General features: G+C 41.5%; 1 protein-coding gene across 3 annotated transcripts in view; it reads right to left on the reverse strand.

Moving 5' to 3' along the window:
* Window positions 1-27,388, reverse strand: part of DTNBP1 (dystrobrevin binding protein 1) — a 122,886-nt gene that overhangs the window by 68,099 nt on the left and 27,399 nt on the right. For all 3 annotated transcript variants that reach the window (XM_021696943.2, XM_044917344.1, XM_044917345.1), the window contains 2 exons: window positions 25,377-25,509; window positions 12,004-12,136 (listed from right to left, as the gene is read on the reverse strand). In XM_021696943.2, coding sequence (XP_021552618.2) covers window positions 12,004-12,136; window positions 25,377-25,509 — 266 coding nt within the window. The remainder of the gene's footprint in view (window positions 1-12,003; window positions 12,137-25,376; window positions 25,510-27,388) is intronic.

Raw genomic sequence — 27,388 nt, forward strand, 5'->3', positions numbered from 1 at the left:
CACAGGACTGGCCTAGACTGGGAACTAAGCGGAGATGGTAGGAGAGGAGGAAAGAGATTTTGATGACTCCCATGTTTGTGGAATGGGTAGCTCTATAGATGGTGATGCCTTATTGAGACAAGAAAAGGTCAAGTGTTGCTGTGGAACATAATTTGGGGTAGGCTACTCTTGAGACGTCCATTGAGATGTCCAAGTAAGGATGTCCAGATGGCAACTGATTCTCCAGGTAGAAGAGAGACCTGAACCGAAGACAGTGATTTGATCATGGTCACCACGTGGGTGGTAGATGAGCCAAGCAGATGGAAGGACTACCTGGGGAGGGTATGCAGAATGGGAGGTGGCAATAACCCAGAGCAGAAGCCAAGGGAATACCAACATTAAAGCACCTACGTAGGAAACTGAAAACCAACCTAGGGTAGAGAAGCAATGTTAGGATCCTAGTGTTGCAGAAGTCAAGAATGGACAGCTTCAAGAAGTCAGGTAAATAAGGATTTGTCAATGGACTTGGCTCCCTAAAAACTAAGGAAAAAAAAATACAGATTAAATATTCAAAGTACATCATGGATTGTGTCTCTATTAATGTCTTCATGTTACACAACCTTTATTCAATTTTCTTTCTCTATCAATATTTTCACTTTAGTGTGCCAAGCATCTTGTCCTTTCAACTGAATGAATGAATAAATCTTTTTAAAAGTTCGCTTATAAGGTAAAATAGTGTTTTCACTTTCCTTGAGTCAGTCCAATGTTTATAATTTTATGGAATACTCTGTTTTTAAATCCATGTAAAAGCACAGAACATTGCTATCAAGTGATAAATTCTCATCTGAGTTCATCCTTGAGAGCTATATATCAGCTTCTCCTCCTCAAAGAAATAATGTGCTGTTTTATATGACAGTAATGCACTTCTCTGATATCAGCATAACGAGAAGAATTCGTCATAAACAGAACATGGCATGGAACTTCCAGAGAGAAAGAAAAACGTTGCTCACTTTGGGGGAGAATGTCCCTCTTTGAAATCCAGGATCAAACCTCTCCAGTAGCTAATGACCCAATGTCCTTTGAAACAATGACAGTGCCATTTTTCTGAGCCAGGACGAAGACTAGAAATGGCAGAATGCAGGTAGGAAGAGAGACCACAGAGAAACGGGGCCAATATAACCATGCGAGAGCAAGCAGCCCGAGAAGAGCAGGTGGCACCCTCCCTTTCCTGTTGCTGTCTTTCTCCTGACTTTTCCAGCCACTGACCACAGAGCGAGCAGGTGGGGCAGGCTGCTAAGATCTCTCTGCCTGTCCCTTCTCTAGAATCCACCAAGAATGCCTGAGGGGCAAAGCAAAGGGTCGCACCATGTTTTAGCCATGCTCACCTGAAGACTAAAATAACCGGCTTCCTACTTTTGAAAGCATCTCTGAAAAAAAGAGTAACCAATAAGGAAATATAACAAACTCCAAAACGGTACTGGGCCATGTAAGATGTAAATTATTATTCTGAATTTAACCAACCGATTCTAGAACAATGAAAGTTATTACAGACTCTGTAGATTACAATGCACGAGCTATAACCAATCTATTTTCAGAAAAAGGATTACCTTTTTTTGTAAACCCATGATTAATGTTTGCCGAATTTCAGTAAACCTTTAAGGTTGCTATATTTTTAGTCTTGACCACTTTCAACGGCAAATATATATTTTAAGTTTTTACTGTCTCTGTCAAAACAAACATCTTGATGAGCCCCAACATACAGATCTGCATTTACATAACTGGGAGAAAAAGTTCAGGAAAAGAGTACTGTAACCAATTAGAGAAATATTATTTTTAAAGAATCAAGACAGAACGTGAGTTTTTAATGTTGATGGCAAACAGATACTCATTGTTCAAAATAAAGCTTGAAGAACTTAAATATCAGTCCTGAACTATATTTACTGTCAACCCAAGGATCTAATAACCTCTTAAAATATTCTAGCTACATCTGTTCTTGTGACTATGTATAAAGTCTGACACTGTCAAGATTTATTCTCTGACACTTCAGAATAAGAATTTGTTGAATTCCTTGCCAACTCGTAAGCTTAGGTTTCATTTTGAAAGAAAATGTAAGCTTTGATTACAAATTCATGAACCCCATATATTCATAGACTCCTATCAAGAGGTCACTGGCTTAGCAGATGTGATTACTACAGTGTAATAAATACAATAATTTACTATCAGTTAACCACCTGGGAACCACCTAAAACTAGCATCTAATAGGGAAGGAGGAAGTAAAAGGAGAAAAACGGAGAGACAGGTTTGGGCCTTTTTTCATCTTCCATGTGTCTACTTAGTATCTTGAACTTATAGAATAGTTACAATAACTGGTTTTAGTGTCCTTGTATGCTAATTCTAACATCCATTATCAGTTCTGAATTGCTTTTGATTGATTGGTTATCTCCACGTTTGCTGAGTAATCTTTAATTCAATGCTACACATCGTGATTTACCTTTTGGGTGCTAGATACTCGGGTCTTTCTACAAATATTCTTGAGCTTTGTTTTAGGATAATTTCCTTGGAAACAGTCTGGTCCTTTTGATGCTTGCTTTCATGATTTGTTAAACAGGTCTGGAGCAGGGCTCATTCGGGGGCTAATTATACCCCCTACTGAGAGAAGACTTTCCTGAGTGCTCTTCCCAATGTCCCATGAATTACAAGTTTTTCCAGTCGGGCTGTTGAGAACAGGCACTGGGTAAGCAACAGCAACTGCGAGCCAGTCCTTTGCCTTTTTTCCCCCTCCTGTCTCTGGGAGTCTCCTCACGTGCATTATAAAAGTATGCTGCTGGGGGTGCCTGGGTGGCTCAGTTGGTTAAGCGACTGCCTTCGGCTCAGGTCATGATCCTGGAGTCCCGGGATCGAGTCCTGCATCAGGCTCCCTGCTCGGCGGGGAGTCTGCTTCTCCCTCTGACCATCTCCCCTCTCATGCTCTATCTCATTCTCTCTCTCAAATAAATAAATAAAATCTTAAAAAAAAAAAAAAGTATGCTGCTGGATATTCAAGGGAAACCCCTGGCGGATTTCCGGGATCCTCTCTGCAGCCCTCTCCTCTCTGGCCCTGTGTCCTATAAACACCGGCTGCCTCGGTCTCTCGGACTCCCGGCTCTGTTTCCTCGACTCAGAATGTGCCAGGGTCTTCCTGGGCCCCCCCGCCCTGCCCTGTAGCCTGGAAACTCTCTCAAGGCAGAATGCAGGGGCAAGCAGAGGTCTCACCGCACTCGTTTTCTGTCCACCAAGGATCACTTCTCTTCTTTGCCTGATGTCCAGGGTCTTAAAAAGCATTGTTTTGTCTGGTTTTTGGTTGTATCAGGTGGGAAAGTAAACCTGGTCCCTGATACTCCACCTTGGGTAGAGAGAATCCACTCCTTTTTTGTCAAAGCACTCTCGGACGGAAAGTTCTCCTGATCCACTCTGCATTCAGCATCCAAACCAGACTCCGTTGCAAAACCTCAGAAGCTAGTTGTTGACTTTCTGCCCAACTCCTTTGATGAGGTGCTTTGGACCTTCTCTTCTGGTTGCAGAACCATGTTCACCCTGTAGGTTCCCTCTGTTCTGTTCTCAGCAAAGCCAGGCCTGTGTGCTACACTGCCAAGCCTCCCACCACCATCCCCAACTTTCAGAAATGGGAAGTACAGGTCAGACCTATGGTCTACTACTTCTCTCGGTTAGTTTGGACAGTCATTTCTGGAAGCTCAGGAGCTTGGCAGATTATTCTCTAAACATAAACTGGTCAACTACTATGAAAGGTTATGTCATAACATCTCAAATAAATCTCTTACATTTAGCTTGAAAGATTTTTGAAACTTAAGTCTATAGTCTACATGTTAGCAAAAAACACAAACAAAAAGAGCACAGTTCCTTAGCATTAGCCGTAATACAGAAAGTAAAAGGAGTAACTTTCTGGAAATAGGCATGTTAACTAAAGCCCAACACAGAAGCAGTGACCCTCGCACCTGCAAGAGTTTCTAAGAGATAACAACCAAGTTCCAAAGTCTGAATCAGTGAGAAATGTTTCTAGAGTTTAGTATGCCACTGAGCAGATTTCAAGTCCAAGAGAAGATTGTTAGAATTATGAGTCATTTATAATTAAGTGGAATTACTAAAATCACTGTCTTCTTCAAGATGTAGCTATTTTCAGAGAAATTCTGACAGTATGTTGCATGCTGAAGAAAACAAAGGATCCAGAAACTTGGAAATAAGAAATATTTTAATAAAGTTACACATTTCTGTATGATTTTAAGGATAATCATTGTGAAAGAATCTCTATAAGCACTCTAAGGAACATAATGGTGGCCCTGGAAAGATTAAAAATTCAGAAGGTTGGGATTCAACATTTCTTTTTAGCTCCACTTCTTCATTCTCTTGTAGTGCTCATGATTCATTTTGTTTTTTTAAGATTTTATCTATTTATTTATTTGACAGAGAGACAGAGACAGAGAGAGCACAAGCAGGGGGAGCAGCAGAGGGAGTGGGAGAGGGAGGCTCCCCATTTAGCAGGGAGCCCAATACGGGGCTCGATCCCAGGACCCTGGGATCATGACCTGAGCCGAAGGCAGACGCTTAACCGACTGAGCAACCCAAGTGCCCATGATTCAGGTTTTTTGTCCCTATTGTTCCTTCTCTGTGGAACTGTGTAATCCTCGATCCTTACATGGCTGCCCTCCCATTCAGGTCCTGATTCTCGTGTGCCTTCTCAGAAGGGCCTTCCCCGCTCACCCTGGCCACAGCAGCTTCCCCCTGCCTCACTACGAGAACATAATCCTGTTTTATTTTCTTCAACTTCTACATAATCATCAGAAACTCTACTTTATTACAGGGTGCCTGGGTGGCGCAGTCAGTTAGGCGTCCGACTCTTGGTTTTGGCTCAGGTCGTGATCTCAGGGTCATGAGGTCAGGCTCCACGCCCAGTGTGGACTCTGCTTGAGATCCTCTCTCTCCCTCTGCCCCTCCTTCTCGTTCTAAAATAAATCAATCTTAAAAAAAAAGAAATTATACTTCGTTACACATTTGTCACCCCCCCGAACACTGTGACTGAAGATGTACTCCCAAATCTCAAGTCCATTTTGCTAACTGCTAGCTACACAATGGTTTTAAGTTCTTTATTTTGGCTCACTGTACAAAATACTCTTGTCAACTATACTCGAATAAAAAAAAGAAAACAAAAACAAACGATTAAGTCTTCTTACCTGATGAAAAGTGTGTACTTCCTATTGCAAGGAATCCATGAGTCAGGTGCATACGGCTAACACATCCTCTGAATTATCTGACACCTTAGCCACTGGTATCAGTACTTATCTTCTGCCCGTAACCACATTCTGCCCACTATACAGTGTTTTACTATTTATCAAGGCAGTGTCTATTCCTGTCTATAAAAGGTATCAGTAATAGCAGTATCACTTTATATGCAGAAGTTATTAGAAAAGCTATTTATGGGTATTTTCTCTCTACAACTGTACAGTTCCTTGTATGTCACTTTCATTAGATAACTATTAGATGTCCTTCTTCACTGCAGAAATACCCGGGCTGAACCATCAATCAAATGTTTTCCAAGGGTAGACAAGAGCTATTGGGATCTTCCCTAGGAGTGTTCTAAAGTGGCGTGTTCCCCTCTGCCCATGGTGAGACTCACTGCCACTGTAAGCCACTATGACTGCTGGGAACAGACCCTATCCTCCTTTTATAGAGAGCAGGAAGCTATTCTCTGTACTGGGAATGCATGTCAAATGTATGACAAAATAGCCTATATCCAATGCATACATCAACACCTGGGACTGATTCGGTGTGTTCCAACTTAAAAGAAAAAAAAAAAAAGGCAAGTTCAAAGTGACTGGAGACCATGGCTCTGATGCTGGTCCTGACTTCCTGGACCTCAGTTTCCTTCTTAACTCCAATAATTGCTGCCCCACCCACTCCACAGGCTCTGATGGAAGCTGAGTGAGAAAATGCCTCAGAGCCTATTGTAGAGACCGTTAGCTCTGGAGGTATGTAAGAAATTACCCTTCATGCCCCTACCCTCCCCATCCCATCCAGCTGTCTACCCCAGATTTTCTGAAAATCTGTAGAGCATGCATTTTATTTTTTTATTATTTAAAGAAATTGTGTTACATAGCACACTCATTTTTTATAATTTTTTGAGAGAGTGCATGCATGTGTGCACAGTGGGGGAAGGGCAGGGGACGAGGGAGAGAGAGAATCCCAAGCAGGCTCCATGCTCAGGGTGGAGCCTGACGTGGGGCTTGATCTCATGACCCTAAGAGCATGACCTGAGCCAAAATCAAGAGTCGGATGCTTAGGGTGCCTGGATGGCTCAGTTGGTGAAGTATCTGCCTTCAGCTCAGGTCATGATCCAGGGGTCCTGGGATGCAGCTCTGAGTTGGGCTCCCTACTCAGCGGGGAGTCTGCTTCTCTTCTGTCTTCCACTCTTCCCCGCTTGTTTTCTCTCTCTAATAACTAACTAACTAAATAAATCTTTAAAAAAAAAGTCGGACACTTAACGGACTGAGCCATCCAGGCGCCCCAGCATGCAGATGTTTTAAACATACACACACATACCATCTAGCCAATCTTTTGTTACCATACATTTTCTTCTTTAGAGCAAGAAAAGTCATCAGTTTAGACTGTAGGGTATCTTGTTAAAAAGGAAGGTGGTTTATTTTTAAGAAACTCTTCCCCATGGAATCAGATAGTAAGTTTAATTTGGGGGACCAGTATTTGAAAATTTTTCAGATAGTGTTATATAATACAGAAAAATACCAAGTCACACAATTTTAACGTGTATTACACACAGATTGGTTTGTGAGCAAGCAAGCTGTGAGATGCTGAGTCAAACAAATTTCTTTACTACAGGAATTCCCAGAACTCGGAATGCACGGACATGTACCACAAAGCTCCACAAGGCAAACACAGGACAGAGCACTCCTGGAACTTATTTGATCATGGAAGGTTTTGTCGGTGGCAATCTTCTCAGTCTAGAGTGTTTTTAAGTTCAATTTCTGTATTTGCCAAAATAACGCATGTACGTTCCTTAAGTCAACTAGTGCCCAGAGGGTTTATTTATGATGATCAGAGTTCCCTGCCCCGGCTCTGTCCACCTTCCTGGCCCACTTTTCACAAGAAGCCACATTCCATTCTTTTGGCTATTTCTGGTATTTACCTCCATTATTTCTATTCTAATGTGCCAACACTGATAATTATTCATTTTGTTCTATTTTAAATATTACAACATACTGATCCCCTGCTGTGGAAGCCGAGGATGAGCTTTCTTTACTCGCTCCCTCGTAGCCTGCAATACAGCAAGCTTCTCCACCATCTTTCCAGTAAGTTACAGCACAGTTCCGGCCTAACTCCACGTTAGCTATTACAGAGTTCTATAAATACTGTTTGTAACGGAGTCATACGGTGTTTTATTTCTCTTCTTGTAAAACTGTGTTTTTCCCTAGTGTTAAGAGTTGCCTTGTTTGGCCCGTTTTTAAAACATCATACCTATCACCAAAGACTTGCCGTCAGAGCTTATAAAACTCTCAATATGATCAAGCTTATCAGACAACCTATTAGCTTCATTTTCTTCCCTTGGAAACATTGCTCTTGCAATCCTCCAGAAGGTCTTCCTTCTTCAGTCTGGACTGCTTGCCAGGCCTGTTCAAACTTCTCTTTACCATCCCCCTGAGCATTCCCGTTGTTTTTCTTCTGAACTGGATGGATCCTCACTGCAATTCATATCTCTTCTGTGTCCGTTCTTCCTTCTCCTTGGTTTACTCCCTTGTCGGTGGACCATATCCTCTCGCAGTTTCCTGATACGGTGTGTGCATGAGTGAAATCTGAGCCCCTGTACGCCTGGAAATGACCATTTCCTCCCACTTGATGAAAATGTTGCTAAGTAAATGAAAAGTGAAAATCATTCTCCAGTTCTAGCGGTGCTGCTGAAAAGCTCACGTTCCTTTTGATTCCTGATCCTTAAGATTTTTCTGAAGACTTTTATGACCTCTATTCCTAGTGTAGTGAAATTTATAAAAATATGCATTGACAATGGATCTTTTCCCACTCATTTTGTCCGGTACTTGGTAGGCCCTTTCAAACTTATTCATACCATTCAGTTCTGAACAGTTATATGGTATTAGTTCTTTAATAAATTTGCCTTTCCCCCCCTTTTTTTTTGTAAAGATTTTATTTATTTATTTGAGAGAGAGAATGAGATAGAGAGAGCATGAGAGTGGGGAGGGTCAGAGGGAGAAGCAGACTCCCCGCCGAGCAAGGAGCCCGATGCGGGACTCGATCCGGGGACTCCAGGATCATGACCTGAGCTGAAGGCAGTTGCCCAACCAACTGAGCCACCCAGGCCCCCCCCCCCCTTTCTTTCTGAAGCTTCTAGTAGTCAGATAATGAGACTCAGGAATGAATTCTCTAATTTTCTCAACATTCTTAGCTTTTCTTACCTTTGTGCTCTCTTATATAGAGGCCAAACATGATCTCCCAATGCTTCGGTTGAAATTTACTATTTCTGCTATCATATGTTTTATTTCTAAGAGCTCTTTCTTGTCTCTTATTATTCCTTTTCTGTAGTCTCCTGTTCATGTCTCATAAATGCAAAATGGTCTCTTACAAGGTGGCCTCATATATTATGATTTCTGTTTGTAAGTTTCCTTCTGCTCCCCTCATAGTCTCTCATTCCTCTGTGTGTTTTTTTTAATTATTACTACTTTATTTTCTATTTATTTTGGTTCCTTTCACTCTGGAAGCTTTCCTCCATTGGATATTATTTCTCAGCTATCCATTCATATTTAAGAATGAGGCACCACAAAGCTGATTAGAAGTCATGTACACAAGTGTGGAGCTCAGCATGCAGGGTGCAAAGATGCAGACCCTGCTCTTTCATCAGAGCAGTCCCCCAAACGTCCACACGAGCAGGTGTTTTCTTTTGGGCTGGTCAATTTCTCAGATGAGCCCTCCAATAATCTGCACAGGGGTGTACGTTTGGCTGCCAGACTTTTGGGAGCCAGTGAGGAAAATGGCCAAACAGCCCTACTGTGCGATATGCAGACTTTCACTGAACCCCTGTTTCAATATTCAGTTAACCATTACACAACACAGGTTTGAACGGCATGGGCCCACTTATACGCAGATTTTTCTCTGATAAATACAGTATAGTACTGTAAATGTATTTTCCCTTATGATTTTCTTAGTAACATTTTTTTCTGTAGCTTACTTTATTGTAAGAGTACAGCATACAATACATACGGCATACAAAGTATGTGTTAATCAACTGTTTGTTATTAGTAAGGCTTAACGCCCAAGTCAGTAACCAACAGAGCCAGGACTTGGGTCTTCTGACTCTAAGGACACACTTTTTCTACTACATAATTCTATCTCTTAAAAGACAAATACTCTGTCATTTCAATTACATGAAACCTATTAAGACCCATTCAGTACATTCTGGCTTTCACTTAAATCATGGGCAATGCTGCTCTCCAAACACTAAAATTAATTTTCATTTTATAACATATAAATCATAATGCATTAATGAGAATACATTTAAGTCACTGGGTGAAAGTGAAAAAAAAGATATAAAACCTCACAGTTCCAAATTTTATTACTTTTTTTCTATCTAATAATCAGAAACCTGAAATTTAATTTTACATACTAAAGTATCAGATACCCTGTTTCAAATAATCAATATTCACGCATATGGATAGAAAAACCACAATATTCACATAGTTCTTGTGTTCAACTAGCTAGAAAACATAACTGGTACAAATACGGAATACCCATCGACTCAGCTGTACAAGTAATCATACAAGGCAGCCAGTGCTGGCCGCCTGACGCGGCATTCACCATGTGCTGAGCATTATTCTAAGCACTTTACCAACTGAATCCTTAACATAACCCTAAAAGGTCTTTTATTATCTCCATTTTACAGATGAGGAAACCATGTAACTTCTAGGGTTCACATGACCTGTACCCACACTGCCCAATTTCCTACAAAAATTTCCTAATTTGCCATTCTAAGCCTTCCTACTATGCTCCTTGAAACCTATTGTATTATAAACTTACATGATTAACACTTTCACAACAGAGTATTTCCCTACTTTTTCATTTAAAATTGCAGACCAGCCGAAACATCTCTAACTCAACCATCTCTAACTCTGCTATCTTGCGTTGTTCTCTTCCCTTCTGGAGAGAGAGTTCTTCATCTCTCATGCCCCATGATTCAGTCTGAAACCCCCTGGGTCCCAGCACTCATCCACTCGTTCTTTGACAAGGACTGCATTTTTTTTTTTTTTTAAGATTTTATTTATTTATTTGACAGAGAGAGACACAGCGAGAGAGGGAACACAAGCAGGGGGAGTGGGAGAGGGAGAAGCAGGCTTCCCGCCGAGCAGGGAGCCCGATGCGGGGCTCGATCCCAGGACCCTGGGATGCGGGGCTCGATCCCAGGACCCTGGGACCATGACCTGAGCCGAAGGCAGACGCTTAACGACTGAGCCACCCAGCCGCCCCAGACAAGGACTGCATTCTTAATGCTGCCACATACCCTCCTGTAATCTCTGTCGGTAAATGCAATTTACAGAAAGCACCTCCAGAAAAACTCACATACTTACAAACTTCTGCAGACAATTTTATCCACAGCCCCCTTGGGGCTCCTTTGGAAGCTCTTCCATGCAGAGCCTGCACACCACCTAATCCCACCCCCACCTGGCCGTCTCTTAAAGGGTCTCTCCCTGAACTACCTGTGTCGGAATTGCCTGAAATGCTTGTCTACAGCAAAACCATTGGAATTAGCTTGGGAATTGGGGCTGGCCAATGATGGAGCCCAGGTGTTTGCATTTGAAACACTACCCAGGTGATTCTTATGGCTCATTAACATTTAAGAAGACCCAGTCCTAGAAACACATGGACCTGATCCAAAATTTCAGAATACTCAGTTTCATCTCCGCCCCATCCTTTGGCTTTATTCTAGAAAACTATGAAGTCAGTGTGATAATCTACAATACCTACATATTAGCTTCACTTTTTTCCTCCTGTATACCAGTGACTGGCACTTCCTGTCCGTGTCAACAGCCCAGTCCTCCCATACTGCCACACCCTCGATAAGAACACTTAAAACCAACAGGATACTCTGCCCAGCCAATCTTTCTTCCTCTCCCTCCAAATCTGCTCTCAGGCCTAAGCCCAACTCCAATCCCACGACCTGCGTTTTCTTGCACCATCACAAACCCCCTTCATGGCTCCCCTCCCTGCTCTGCGCGGGGCAGACCACTGACCGTCTCAGGCACTCTCATCAGCTACCGTGGACCCTGCCCCGTGGACCGGAATTCCGAGCCTGCCCGAGGCGGCACTGCATGAGCTGGGATGCTGCAGCTGGTCCCACAAACTGTCACCCTTGGGCTTCCCTTCTGCATCCAGTTCCTATCCCCCAGCTCCATGACAACAGTCACGATTTTAACTAATACTTACAGAGCACTTTTTGTGCCTGATAGCTCTTACCTCATTCAATCCTCACAACAACCCTAGGAAGTGGGTATAGTATCCTCACTATCGGCTAGAGACACTGAGGCTAAGAGAGAGCAAGTAACTTGCTTACGGCCTCACAGCCAGTCCTTGACAAAGCTGAGATTCAAACCCCAGGAACCTGGGCTCAGGTTCCTTTTCTTCCTGCTCTAATAATGAAGGAAGAGAAAAGAAAGAAAAGGAAAAAAGCAGCTCAGGATATGCCACTTGGAGACAATGAGGTCAGGGCTCCTGCTTTCTGGGAGAGCTTTGGCTGTCGCTCTGCTCCCCTCCACCTTTTATCCCAGCCTCAGCTTTACAGAGCTCATCTCCATAATATGGCAACACACAGCGGTACCAAAACAGAGATATATCTCAAGGTCATGTTCTGGAAAGCTTATGAATGAGCTTCACATGTTGCAACCTTTTGTCTTTTATCGGCCCAAACTTACAAAGAACAGCATGTAAAATGAATACTGTTGACCAATTTTTCAAACTCACCTCTTATTTTTCTTGTAATTTTCCAATTGTTGGGACTGCATATGTTTGTATCTTTCTAATTCACACTGTCCACATAAATCCTCCAGATTCAACAGGTGGTTTTCGACTTCCTCAAAGCTAGCCTCTAAGTGAGCTGAAAGTACATAAGGTCCAAAAAAAAATAAGAAACAAACGTAAAAAATCAGAATCCTCGATCATGGAGGAAAAAAAAGTGTTCAAAGGTTAGAGAGTTTAAAATGTTGAAATTGTTTTGCATTTATTTAATATTCTTTATTAAGCATTCTTGAAGCAAAATAAAATACACTGACCAACTTTAAAATGTACTTCAAATTCTCTTGAGTTTATTTTTATATTTCAAACATTTGCAAGATACAACTTTCCAAAATACTTTAAATATTCTATTAACCAGGATGATGAGGAAACAGAGCATTGTGATTAATCTAATGTGATATCCTAATGATCCCACAAACCACATGTGAATAATCAATTTTCACATGAGAATATAGCAAATTATAATTAACACAAATTATACCAAACGTAATTTAAAATTTGAGATTCCAAGTTACTTAAGCAGAGCGTTTGTTTTGCCCTGGCAAATGATACACATCAATTTTCATAAGTCACTTCAGAGCTGTACACATACTCAGTAAGCCCAGGTCACCGGGTGGTGGGGAAGAGACTCCGCTCTGCCCACCAGACCACTGTGGTCTCTACCGTGCCTCTAGGCCACAGAACTTGGTAGCTTTACTGGAACATGGAGGTCATGTTCCAGTAAAAGCCTTCATTTAAGAGATTCGAGACCAACGCCTGCAGAAATTAACTCAGTGCTTTGCCCAAGGTCACCTGGCGACCGAAGGGCAGCTGGAACAAACGGAGTCCCTCTTGCACTAAAAATAATTTTGAATTGATAGTGTGCTAGGTGAACCAAGACTTCATCGTTGTAGAAGTGAGGACTGGTTGTTTCCTCCGACAACAGAGAAGTTTTAGAGGTCAAAGATTTTAAAGAACTCCAACAAGCACTGTGGCCATTTACCGAACACCACATGTGCCAGACACTGGGATACAAAGACGAAAAAGACAGTGCTTGTGCCAAAGAGCTCAAAGTAGGAGGAGAGATGTATTTCAACGACACCACATCCTCGCGGAGTGAGGTGTGCGGTGCTCGGGAAACTCAAGGGCGGCGTCTAACACAGATGAGGGAGGGGAGGGGAAGGTCCGGCAAGAGACGGACCCCCAAATCTGGAAGTCACAGCCATCCAGTGGGGAAGGGAAAGGGCAGCAGAGAAGGAGCGAGCTACTGTGCAACCTTCCAGGCCTGCTTTCACATAAATAGCTAAATACAATTACGGCGCATCTAATTCCTTCATGTGTCCACTAGATTTCCACAGGACTTTCCAAATTAGCTTTTGTAGCATCTGGATTAGAAGCAAACTCCTCAGATTTCAACTTGCAGTTTTAGGTTTATTAGATGCACATTTTGGCCTGTTTGTAATCTTTGATCCAAATGCCTGGCCAAATATCTATGCTATCTATAAAACCTCCCTCTTCTGTTTGGTAGGGCCTAGGGTTTAAAGACATGGATTTGGGGGGAAAATAAAATTTTGCTGAAAAATAAAAATGTGATGACAGTTTAGCAGTCCTTTTCAAAGACATTTCAGGTACTCCCAGATATTGATGGGTCACTGTAAAACCGTGGGAGGGCTGCAAAGGGCTGACGATCATGCAGTTCAAAACAGTTTTGAATCTATCTTCAGGGGCCACAAAAGACTGTTAACATAGGGGATATGGGATTATGGAAAGCCCAACCTAAAATAATATGCAAAATCTAAATTTCAATCCATGAGGAATTAAATCCAAGATTTTTAATAATGACATGAATGGTACATAGAGGGTTTATGTGGGGGGAAAACCAGCAAAATGATGTTACTATATTCATTGCTGTTTACGTTATTTTTTGTTGTTGTTATTGCATAAAATGGACAAACGAGTAGGAGCCTCAGTCTCGGAGCTATGACTACTGACCCTGAAGAAGCAGTATTCAGCTCATTCTGTTATAACCAGCTTGACGGGGTCTTAAAAGGTGATCATGGCTAATAGGATTATTTAAAAGGCTATTTCACTTTGATTAGTGATAAGAACTAGAATAATTAAATTTAATACGGAATCCATTTAACTCTAAGCTACTTGGTTCCTGCAGTATCATGCATGTTACGCTGTTATCCTTAGCATACAGGGGGCCAATTAGGAGGAGGGCGCCTGGGTGGCTCAGTCGTTTAGCGTCTGCCTTCAGCTCAGGTCATGATCCCAGGGTCCTGGGATTGAGCCCCGCATCGGGCTCCCTGCTCAGCGGGAAGCCTGCTTCTCCCTCTCCCACTCCCCCTGCTTGTGTTCCCTCTCCCGCTGTGTCTCTCTCTGTCAAATAAATAAATAAAATCTTTAAAAAAAAAAAAAGGGAAACCCCACTCTGCCCCTTACAATGAGGTGAGACATCGCATCTGTAAAAAAGGGCTAACAATTCACATCTTGCAAAGCTGTCAAAAGGGTCCAATGGGGCAAAGTATATACTATATACTTACATATAAATATAAATACAAAGTATACCTAACTCAGCACTTGACAGTAATTTATAACTGATTATTAAAAAATACAGGGAAAAAACTATAAAAATTAGCTAAATTCCATAAAAGTCATTTACTTATTTATTTTTTAAAAGATTTTGAGAGCGCACACAAGCATACTCACGCAAGTGGGGGTGAGTAGAGGACAGGCAGACGGAGAGGTAGAGGGAGAGAATCTCAAGTAGACCCTCCACTGAGCAGGGAGCCTGATCTCACGACCCTGAGATCATGACTTGAGCCAAAACCAAGAGTCAGACACTCAACCGACTGAGCCACCCATATAAAAGTCATTTAAAACTAATAACTTGGCATACCGGAAATGATCATGATATAAACACCTACAGATATAACAGACCAAAGTATCAATAAAATTTTCTTTTTTTTCTAGCAAACTTACATGCCTAAAAATTATACTCAAAACTATGTTGTTAGACTTAAGATCCCTTATAAATGAGGGGAATTAAATTTTAAATGATTTTGCTAAAAAGAAAATAAGTAATGGAATCAATAATTGTTCTATATTTGAAGACATATATGTATTTTTTTACCTTTTTGATTTCTATTTGGACAGATGGCAAGTTCTATTTTTTTATAGATATATTTTTTAAAGATGTTATTTATTTATTTGCCAGAGAGAGGGAAAGAGAGCACAAGCACAAGCAGGGGGAGCAGCAGGGAGCCTGATGTGGGACTCGATTCCAGGACCCTGGGATCATGACCTGAGCCGAAGGCCGAAGCTTAACCAACTGAGTCACCCAGGCACCCCCAGATGGCAATTTCTATTTAGAGTCTAGCTCTGTTGGTTGACTAGAGAACTAATGAAGCCAGAAACTTGAATGAAATGACTTGATACCTAGTCAGGCCAATTCATTTCTCATGGAGAGAAATTCTCTTCTAGATACATATTGAACTTGCCACCCTAGTTCACTCTTGTGTTAATAAAATGGCGACCAAGTGAAACATGTGACTGGTTTAGGACCAAACCTGGAACTACTACTAAGAAACGAACTAGGGGCGCCTGGGTGGCTCAGGTCATGATCCTGCGGTCCTGGGATTAAGACCCATGTCAGGTTCCCTGCTCAGCGGGGAGCCTGCTTCTCCCTCTGCTGCTCCCCCTGCTTGTGCTCTCTCTCTCTCTGACAAATAAATAAAATCTTTAAAAAAAAAAAAAAAACTTTGGAAACAAACTGTACATGCTTCTGAATTGACCAACAGCATCATATTCTTGTGTTTCTGAATGGCTAGTCTAGATCTAAAATGCTTGGGAGACTCAGTGGCCATTTCATTGCTACCACCAAATTCGTAGTTATGTTCTCTCCTCTAGAAAGTTAAAGGCTCCTGAGTACTTTTTTTTTTTTTAAAGATTTTATTTATTTATTTGACAGAGAGAGACATAGCGAGAGAGGGAACACAAGCAGGGGGAGGGGGAGAGGGAGAAGCAGACTCCCCGCCAAGCAGGGAGCCTGATGTGGGACTCGATCCCGGGACTCCAGGATCATGACCTGAGCCGAAGGCAGTCGCTTAACCGACTGAGCCACCCAGGCGCCCGGCTCCTGAGTACTTTAAGAATCCAGTTTAGGGGGGCGCCTGCGTGGCTCAGATGGTTAAGCGTCTGCCTTCGGCTCAGGTCATGATCCCAGGGTCCTGGGATCGAGTCCCGCATCGGGCTCCCTGCTCTGCGGGGAGCCTGTTTCTCCCTCTGCTTCTCTCTCTCTCTCTCTCTCTCTCTGTCTCTCATGAATAAATAAAGTCTTTAAAAAAAAAAAAAAACTTCAAAAAAATAAAAGAATCCAGTTTAGGGGTGTCTGGGTAGCGCAGTCTGTTAAGCGTCTGCCTTCAGCTCAGGTCATGATCTTAGGGTCCTGGGATCGAGCCCTGCATTGGGCTCCCTGCTCAGTGGGGAGTCTGCTTGAGATTCTCTCTCCCTCTGCCCCTTCCCCCTGCTCATGCGCTCACTCTCTCTCTCTCAAATGAATAAATAAAATCTTAAAAAAAAAGAATCCAGTTTAACACCTTAACTTAGTATTCAGAAACCTATCACCCCCCAGCACCACAACCTACTTTTCCAATCTCACTACTACTTTCCTTCGGGACCACTCACCATTCTAAGACGACTCGTGCACATTCCTGTCTCTCTGACTCTGTCTACTCATGAGATGCCTCTGCTTGCCTGCCCTCCCCCCTCTTCTGCACCTCCACACACCTCTGAACCTCACACAGAGCTTATACTCTGATATTATCAACTATTTATATATTCCTGAGTATTCTCTCAGGAATCAGTAAGGGTCTTAAGGGTAATAACTGTATGTTTGCATCTTTGTATCCCCTAATACCTAGTCTACTGAATTCAACTAAGAATGACTCTATCCCACTAAGACATCAAATAATAACCAAAAAAGCAAATGTATGATTCATGTTCATCTAACTTAAATATTAGAGGAGCTTATGCTAAATTTTGTAAAAGGATGAATTAAACACGGGCAGAGAAGTTAGAAAACATTAGGCAACACTATGGTACTTTTGTTATTAATATGTCAGACCAGGCCCCTTATCAGTGAGTTAGAGCAGCAAAAGCAATGGAAATTTTCCATTTTAACTCTTAACTGGCTTGAAATCAGGAATCAAATATAGAAGAACTATATCGACAAAAATAAATGTTCTTCCCTTTTTACATTAGAAACTTTTAAAAATCCCTTTAAATAATTACAACATATATATGTGATGAGTACTCTGAATATTTTATATTGCATTTAAATGGCAGAAAATGAATGTCCCGGTCACAACCTGCTCATTTCCCATTACAAAATGAATCGTGTATGTGAGTTAGTTGGTAACCCAAACTTAGAACGCACGCACATAAAACACTAGCAGGGCTCCACAGATACAAACATACCTTCACGAGAAGCTCAAACCTGACCATTCTGCTCGCTACACCAACAGCCTATGTCTCATTCAGTGACCAGTGGAAAAGAGAGGTGGAATTTTATTGTGAAAAGCCATGTGGGAATGCCTGACAACAGTGCGGGGAAGAGCTTCAGAAATCCTTGCTGAGAAGACCGTCCCGGAGGAAGGGCGATTCTGGTTGGAATTTTTCTTTGTGCCATTTGTTTGAAACACGTATTATCTGCAGTGTAACCGCTTATATATGAAGAATGACGGGTGGCACACTAAAATTATTTCATACTTGAGTACTTTTCTAACAAAACAATTAGCCTTGAGGAAGAAAGAAATCTTCTTTGGTTGCAAAGCCAGAGGTCACAGAGGCCAGGTACTAAAAGGCTTGAAAGATCCTTCAAATGCTTACATTACCCTTTTATGTAATAAGATAATACAGCAATGATGCTGTGGTAACAAGGAACTTTAAGAAGTGAATTAGCTTGCAAATGTCGTTATGGCACGAAAGAGATCTGGGTGGCACAGGAAAAGGTGTCTAAAGAGAGTTAATGCTCCTCCTCCCAGAAAGGAACCTGAACAATAAAATAAACCTAGTTTACAAAACACTTGTAGCTGGGGCAGCCTCTCTGCCAGAGCTCTTAAATTCCATAAAGACAGCAAAACAACAATGTATCAGGTTAGGTCAGATCAAAAGAAAGATACAAACTCAGTCTATGGCTGTCACTCTTACAGCACTCTGTTTAAGAATTCACAGATTCTTCTGTTCTGGAAGAAGAGAACAGTCTTTTCGAAGTAGGTCACTTAAACTAAGCAAGAGCAAAAACTCTGAAGAGCCCTTGACATTTGAAACTTCAATAAAGGAATAGGGTTAGGCTACCCTCTAGTGGAAGTTCAAGAGAATTCAATACTTTTCACACATTTCAGAAGAAGGACGAATCTGGTTGACAACATTCCATTTTTTCTCCTTATACATGATCTACCAATGACCAGAATACAACACTGTTCATCTACCACATTTCATGCTGTGGCTTTGCATTCTACCCAATTTTACAGGATAAGCTCAACTGCGTAACATCCATCCAAACCCTTCTATCAAAGAAGAGTGGTTTTGTAAATTTGCAAAGGCTAGAGAGACTTCCACTAGAACGTCGGCATCTTGATGGCAGGTACCCAGTCCTGTTCAGTGTTGTAGTCCCCAAGCCTACAAAGAGCCCCATGGCACACGGTAGATGTCTCATTAGGTACTAAGCACTGAGCTGAGGGCTCTCCTTACATCTGTCATCTCGTTCAACCCTCCAACTACCCTCTGAGGCAGGAACTCTCATCCTCTTTCTGCAAAGAAACAAGCTTGGAGCGGTCAAGAAGCCTGCATGGGGTCTCACAGGAAGTTGTGGAACTGGGATCCAAACCCAGATATGAGAGGAGTCCACAGCCCTTATTCTCCAGTTCCCAGCATATCTTCATCATTTTTTTTAAACGTCAAACTACCAGTAATTATCTATTACACAGGCTTATGTAAGATGAATGGATCACACTCCATTTGAAAAAAAAAAAATGAAGGGATTATCCAGTCTTACTTCACAATTCCTGGGGGATCATGTAATCAGGAGTCATATTTATTAAGCCATAGGATAAGGCATCTAAAAGCATCATCAAAGGTTCAGATTGCTCACATCACGTAAGTCCTTTACTCTGTAATAAGGACAGATAGTCTAGAGGGCAGAGCAAGACTAAAAAGGACGCGCAGCCCGGAAGATGGTGAAATTGACTGGATATGGTATCAGATCTGACACGGAAAGAGCACAAAGTTCAAAGAAGTTAAGAAAATCCTGTGACTATATACAGGTCAGTTACTACTTCCTAGTTTTTAAAATTTTTTAAATTATTGCTTGACTAAGCCTTAATATTACGTCAAAGTATTAAGGTGATAAGATATTTTGAGGCTGCCAAAAAATAAAAGAATCCAGTAGTATATGAGCAAACATTTAAGACACTGGTTCCAATATCTAGGAATGATACATAAACTCAAAGGGCTGATATCCAAGATCTATAAAGAACTTCTCAAACTCAACACTCAAGAAACAAATAACCCAGTCAAAAAATGGGCAGAACACATGAACAGACACTTCTCCAAAGAAGACATACAAATGGCTAACAGACATGAAAAAATGCTCAACATCATTAGCCATCAGGGAAATACAAATCAAAACCACAATGAGATACCACCTTACACCAGTTAGAATGGCAAAAATTAACAAAACAGGAAACAACAAATGTTGGCGAGGATGTGGAGAAAGGGGAACCCTCTTACACTGCTGTTGGGAATGCAAGCTGGTGCAGCCCCTCTGGAAAACAGTATGGAGGTTCCTCAAGATGTTGAAAATGGAGCTACCCTATGACCCAGCAATTGCACTATTGGGTATTTACCCCAAAGACACAGATGTAGTGAAAAGAAGGGCCACATGCACCCCAGGGTTCATAGCAGCAATGTCCACAATAGCCAAACTGTGGATGGAGCCGAGATGCCGTTCAACAGATGAATGGATAAAGAAGATGTGGTCCATATATACAATGGAATATTACTCAGCCATCAGAAAAGATGAATACCCACCATTTGCAATCGACATGGATGGAACTGGAGGGGATTATGCTACGTGAAGTAAAGCAGAGAAAGACAATTACCATATGATCTCACTGGTATGTGGAACATAAGGAATAGCAGGGAGGACCACAGGGGAAGGGAGGGAAAGCTGAAGGGGGAGAAATCAGAGAGGGAGATGAACCATGAGAGACTATGGACCCCAGGAAATGAACTGAGGGTCTCAGAAGGGAGGGGAGTGGGGGGAGGGGGTAACAGGGTGATGGGTATTAAGGAGGGCACGTGTTGTGATGTGCACTGGGTGTTATACGTAACTAATGAATCATTGAACACTACATCAAAAACTAATGATGTACTATACAGTAGCTAACTGAACATAATAATAAAAAAATGAATTCATACACTACATCCATGATATAGATATATGTTTATATAACCTACCCCACCAAATCTGGCTTTAAAATATTTTCCTATTGTAAAGAATATCAGCACCCGGTCCAAGACGTTTAAGTTGCTTACCTAAAAGCCTCAATTTGAAAACACCTCTCTATGGGGCTTACTCTAAGTCAACAGATACGAGGCCTTCACACTTCCAGTTTTGACTATCTGTTCTACAGTTAGTCATTCATTACTAAGTATAAATATCAAACAAATAACAGCAATACAGTGAAAACCAAAGGTAGCGTGTATTTCAACTGCTAATGGTAATTCAGACTGGCAATGTATATGAAAACCACCTAGATTTTAGAAGTATCTTTTAAGCAAACAAAATTCACTCTTCAAAAAGAGCTCAATACAAGCATACCTCGTTTTACTATGCTTCGCAGATACTGTGTTTTTTACAATTCCAAAGTTTGTGGCCACCCTGCACTGGGCAAGTTTATTGGTACCATTTTTCCAACAGCATTTGCCCACTGCATAGCTCTTTGTCACATTTTGGAGATTCTCGCGATAATTCAAACTTTGTTATTACTGTGGTGATCTGTGATCAGCAGTCTTTGATGTTACTACTGTCATTGTTCTGAGATGCCATGAACCACACCCATAAAAGATAGAGAACTTAACTGATAAATACTGTGTGTGTTCTGACTCTCTACCAGTGGGCCGTTCCCCCATCTCTCTCCTTCTCCCGGAGCCTCCCTAGTCCCTGAGACACAACAATACTGAAATGAGGCCACAATAACTGTACAATAGCCTCTAAGTGTTTAAGTGAGAGGAAGAGTCACACATCTCTCACTTTAAATCAAAAGCTAGAAATGATTAAGCTCGGTGAGGAAGGCATGTCAAAAGCTGAGACAGGTTGAAAGCTAGGCCTTTTGTACCAAGCAGTTAGCCAAGTTGTGAATGCAAAGAGAAAGTTCTTGAAGGGAATGAAAAGTACTACTCTAATGATCCCATGAATGACAAGAAAGCAAAACAGTCATATTGCCAACATGGAGAAAGTTTGAGCAGTCTGGACCAAAGATCAAACCAGCCACAACATTCCTTTAAGCCAAAGTCTAATCCAGAGCCAGGCCCTGACTCTCTTCAGTTCTGTGAAGGAAATTCGGCTGGCAGAGGTTGGTTCATGAGGTTTAACGAAAGAAACCATCTCTGTAACACCAAGTGCCAGGTGAAGCAGCAAGTGCTGTTGGAGAAGCTGCAGCAAGTTCTCCAGACTGGGAGAGTTAATGAAGGTGGCTGCAAATAACAACAGATTTTCAATGTAGATGAAGCAGCCTTCAATTGGAAGAGGATGCCATCCAGGACTTCCATAGCTGGAGAGGAGAAGTCAATGCCTGCCTTCAAAGCACAGGCTGACTCTCTTGTTAGGGGCCAAAGCAGCTGCTGACTTGAAGTTGAAGCCAATGCTCATTCACCTTTCTGAAAATCCTCAGGCCCTTAAGAATGATGCTAGATCGACTCTGCCTGTGCTCTATAAATGGAATGACAAAGCCTAGATGACAGCACATCTGTTTACAACATGGTTTGCTGAATATTTTAAGCCCACTGTCGAGACCTACTGCTCAGGAGAAAAGATTCCTTTCAAAATATGACTGCTCACTGACAATGAACCTGGTCTCCCAAGAGCTGGTGGAGATGGACAACAAGATATATGTTGTTTTCATCCCTGCTGACACAACATCCGTTCTGCAGCCCATGGATCAAGGAGTCATTTCAACTTTCAAGTCTTATTATTTAAGAAATGCATTTTGTAAGGCTAGAGGTGCCATAGATAGTGATTCCTCTGGTGTATCTGGGCAAAGCAAATTGGAAATCTTCCAGAAAGAACTCACCATTCTAGATTCCACTAAGAACATTCATGTTTCATGGGAAGAGGTCAAAATATCAACATGAACAGGAGTGTGGAAGAAGTCGATTCCTACCCTCATGGATGACTTTGAGGGGTTCAGGACGTCAGTGGAGGAAGTCACCGCAGGTGTGGTGGAAACAGCAAGAGAACCAGAGTTAGAGGTGGAGGCTGAAGATGGGACTGAGCCGCTGCCATCTCATGATCAAACCTCGTGAGGAGAGGCTTGTTATGCATGAGCAAAGAAAGTGGTTTCCGGAGACGGAAGCTTCTCCTGGTGATGATGCTGCAAAGACTGTTGGGATGACAATGAAGGATTCAGAATATTACATAAACTTAGTTGATCAAGCAGCGGCAGGGTCTGAGAGGATGGACCCCAATTCTGAAAGAAGTTCTACTGTGGGTAAAATGCTATCAAACAGCATCACAAGCTACAGGGAAATCATTCATGAAAGTCAGCGTCAACGGATGAAGCAAACTTCATTACTGTCTTATTTTAAGAACTCGGCACAGCCACCCCACCTTCAGCAGCCAGCACCCTGATCAGTCAGCAGCCAGGAACATGGATGCAAGACCCTCTGCCAGCAGAAAGATCGCCACTTGCTGGAAACTCAGATGATGGTTAGCATTGTTCAGCAATGAAGTATTTTTTTAAATATTTATGTTAGAGAAAGAGAGTGCGTGGGAGCACGAGAGGGAAGGGCAGAGGGAGAGGGAGAGAAAATGTCAAGCAGACTCCACACTGAGCACAGAGCCCGATGCAGGGTTCGATCCCAGGACCCTGAGCTGAAACCAAGAGTCGGACATCCAACTGACTGCGCCACCCGGGCGCCCCAGCAATGATGTATTTTTTAATTAAGGTACATAATTTTTCTAGACATATGCCATTACACACTTAACAGACTACAGTAGAGTGTAAACGTAACTTTTGTATAAGCTGGGAAACCAAAAAATTCCTTTGACTCACTTGACTGCAGTATCTGCTTTACGGCAGTGGTCTGGAACCAAACCCACAATATCTGAGGCCTGTACATTCTATGTTAAGGAAGACTTATATAAACTGCATTTCCCAAGCAGAATTACCTAGGAGAATAATTAGAATTGTAGCAAAATGCATTTACTCAGAAAAGTGGTATCAAACAAAGAACATCTATCAACAGAGTTTACTCCCAGCTAGGAAAAAAAGAAGGGAGGTTTTCGTATCTGTAAAGAAAAACACAACCAATTTAAAGCAAATGACTCAGACAGATGCAGGAAGATAAGTCAAAATAAAGTGGCTAAAAAGAAAATCCCAAATGTCTCAGAGGCTCTTTCTCTAGTTAGCTATCAAAGGCTGGACACGGATCATTACTATACCCACAAGAGGGAAGTGGGGCAGAGGACAATCACAGCTACTTTACATTTCTTTGAAGACCCAGGATCTCTTTTTCATGCCCCGCTTTCAGAAATAACAAAACACTGATACCAGAAGGTAACCACGGCTTTCAGAATACAGTTCATGAGGGGCACCTGGGTGGCACAATCTGATAAGTGTCCAATTCTTGATTTCGGCTCAGGTGGTGATCTCAGGTCCTGCATTGGGCTCCGTGCTCAGTTTGAGATTCTTTCTCCCTCTTCCTCTGCTCCTCCCACTCATGCTCTCTCTCTCAAATAAATAATAAAATAAATCTTAAAAAAAAAAAAAAAAAAAATAGCGTACAGTTCATGAGACTACTGACAGTTGCCATCTTGCCTCATTCCCTGCTCAGGACACCATCACTGTGACTGGGATCCTGGATCCACATCTTATTAACTGTGTGACCCTGAGCAGGTCACAGTCTCTCTGAGCCTCACTTTCCTGAGCTGTAAAATGGGATGATAATAGCTACTTTTAAAGGGTTCATGTGAGGATTAAAGATAATGTTCGTAAAGCACCTCACAGTCTCTGACATATGATAGGTGCTGTAAATGTTAGTTACTGTTATCAGCAACAGTATCCCAAATACCATTCAGGTCCATTTCATTCACACACACAAAAAACGGTTTTACGATTTACTAATTACCGGCTTTGTAAATCATTTTGGTTTTGCTTAAGAAGGGTAATATTAAAAAACAGAAAGAAATGATAAGGTACCCGTAGCTTCCTACCTATAAGACTGAATCAGGTTACTGGCCCAGGAAGTTTATCTCCCATGTAGACACTCCTACCTCTTATACGTCACTAAGATCTTAAGCTTGGTCAGAAAAGAGTGAGCCATGATATTATCCTATCATGTGGTACTATCAAACATAAAAGGGAATTTTTTTACTATAAGCCCAAGAAATAAAGAATATCAGCATAACTCGTTCCAATGAAAACAAAAAAATATGAACTTCCACACCCTGATTTACCTGGATTTGTTTCATCTCTCAAGTGTTCAAGGAGGGAAAAAAAACACATTTCAAGATATGAAGCTTTAAGCAGACCTAATTTTTAAAGCAATAACTTCCAGAGTACATTCTACAACCAGAACAAAGTCACTATAACCCCTTTTATTTTATATATTTGTACTTTTTTTTTTTTTAAATTAGGCTCCATGCACAGCATAGAGCCCAATGTGGGGCTCAAACTCATGACCTTGAGATCAAGACCTGAGCTGAGATCAAGAGTCGGATGCTTAACCAACTGAGCCACCCAGGCACCCCTATATATTTATACTTTTAAACTGAGATCCAATGTCACACACACAACCCTGAGTCACTCTAAGAACCAACAAATTATAATTGTGTTTCCAGAGCTGAACTGAGGCAGAAAAGGTTAGTGGTATATTTTGGAAATAATTTCTATACTTTAAAACTATTTCCTGTCCAATCCTCTGTTAATCAGACATGAAATTAACTATAAGTAACTCTTTTCCAAAAAATCATATTAACCAAGAATTTAATGTATTCCTAGAGGGCTTTGAATTTCTCATTCCTAAAAGTGATGTACAGATACAAACATAAAACTCACTCAGATTTGCTGTCATGGATTCTAAATCTGCTAATAAGCCGGGAAGCTGCTGGAGCTGCTCCTGTAATTCGACGAGGCTCGTCCTCTTCTTTTCCCAGTGTGCGGAAAGCATAACCACCTCGCTGTCCACCAGCTGCAACACAGAGAAGCAAGGGTAAGGTAAAAACAGATTTCAGGCACAAGGAAATGACAGTTGGCAGAACGAGAGTTACTCACTGTTATCTTTAAAACCCCTCTACTGAGTATCCACAACAGGACACCCCAGAGAAAACTGGAGTTGTTTTCTTTCTTAGAAAAGTACCAACTTAACATTCAGGGCAGAAAACCTCAAATTACTGCTTGTCTCACTGCATCTTAACTCAGATAAGAAAAAGTTCAGAACTGACCTTAGAAATCACTTCTAACTATACCCTGTTTTTAAGTAAACCATGTATTTGAAAATCCAAATCTAGAAAAAATAAATCAAAAACCCAACACTAACAACTGAAAAGAAAACAAAAACAACCCAAACCACAATTACCAGGTAATTATTTGCTTTACAAAAGGACTTTTTTGAACAGAAAAGTTACTGAACGCATGTAGAATATATACGATTCAATTTATATTTAAACAGGAACACAGTGCATAAAGTAAGGTAAATAGTACTTGTACGTGAAAGAATTAAGGCAAGTGATGGATTCCGGAAAAAAGGAAAATAGCACTTATGTTAACAAAGAAGGAATTCAGCTGTAAAGGGCTCCTAATAGCAGGGCTGTGATATACTAGACTGGCCTGAAGGAATGCTAACTTCTTTTACTGAAGACTATAGAGAAAATGACAGACATCAGTTTCTCCCAGACAATTTTGTTTTGGTCTTAACATGGTGGGAGGGAAAGGGCTTAGAATAAGATTTAGAAGGAGCAGGGAGAGGTCATCTTTTGAAAACACCACCAATGATAAGCAAGAATTATGAAAGATAACCACAGTAATACAATAAATACAAAGACTGCAAAATTCATTATATAACAGAAGAAAATGCATTTGAATTTTACCTGTAAATCAGAGTTCACAGTTAAGTTTAAAAAAAAAAAAAGACATTTTACATATTCCAAGATGAAGATTTTTCTGGAGTTAGAACATGAATACCACAAATTCTTTTTTTAAGACATTTTTAAAAGATTTTATTTATTTGAGAGAGTGAGAGAGTGCGTGCACATGTGTGCACATGAGCATGGGGGCAGGGGCAGAGGAACAAGCAGACTCCCTGATGAGCGCAGAGCCCCATGCAGGGCTTGATCCCAAGACCCCGAGATCATGACCTGAGCCAGAATCAAGAGTCAGATGCTTAACTGAGCCACCCAGGCACCCCTGAATACAACAAATTCTTTTTTTTTTTTTAAGGAAACCACTTTTTTTTTTTTTTTAAAGATTTTATTTATTTATTTGAGAGAGAGAATGAGAGACAGAGAGCATGAGAGGGAAGAGGGCAGAGGGAGAAGCAGACCCCCTGCTGAGCAGGGAGCCCGATGAGGGACTCGATCCCGGGACTCCAGGATCATGACCTGAGCCGAAGGCAGTTGCTTAACCAACTGAGCCACCCAGGCGCCCCAACAAATTCTTACTGAATCCCACTAAGGTAACAAAGAACTTTAGAGAAATAAAAATACCAAAATTAGATGCAAAATTATTTGTATGTGGTTCTAGATTGCTTTGGTTTCTACATTTTAATATTCTAGAAATTCCCAACATGGCAACAAAAGAACTAAGCTCTGACAGAGAGGTTAAAATACGCCTGGTTTCCTTACGGTGTCCCCTGGTTCGCACACCTCCCCACTGCTTTCCAGCCCACACTGGAGAGAAGACCACATCACCTCTCCTGGACAAGCCTCTGCTGAGCTGGAGAGGTGACACCAAGCTTTACTCAAGCTGCACTGCTCATTAATTTTGTATACTTAAAAACGCCTATTGCCAACCAGTTTTATAAAGATGCCTAAGAGTAGTTTAAGAAATGCTGAGCAACGCTGACATATCTA

The sequence above is a fragment of the Neomonachus schauinslandi genome, chromosome 8 (assembly GCF_002201575.2).
Source record: "Neomonachus schauinslandi chromosome 8, ASM220157v2, whole genome shotgun sequence".
Taxonomy (NCBI): Eukaryota; Metazoa; Chordata; class Mammalia; order Carnivora; family Phocidae; genus Neomonachus; species Neomonachus schauinslandi.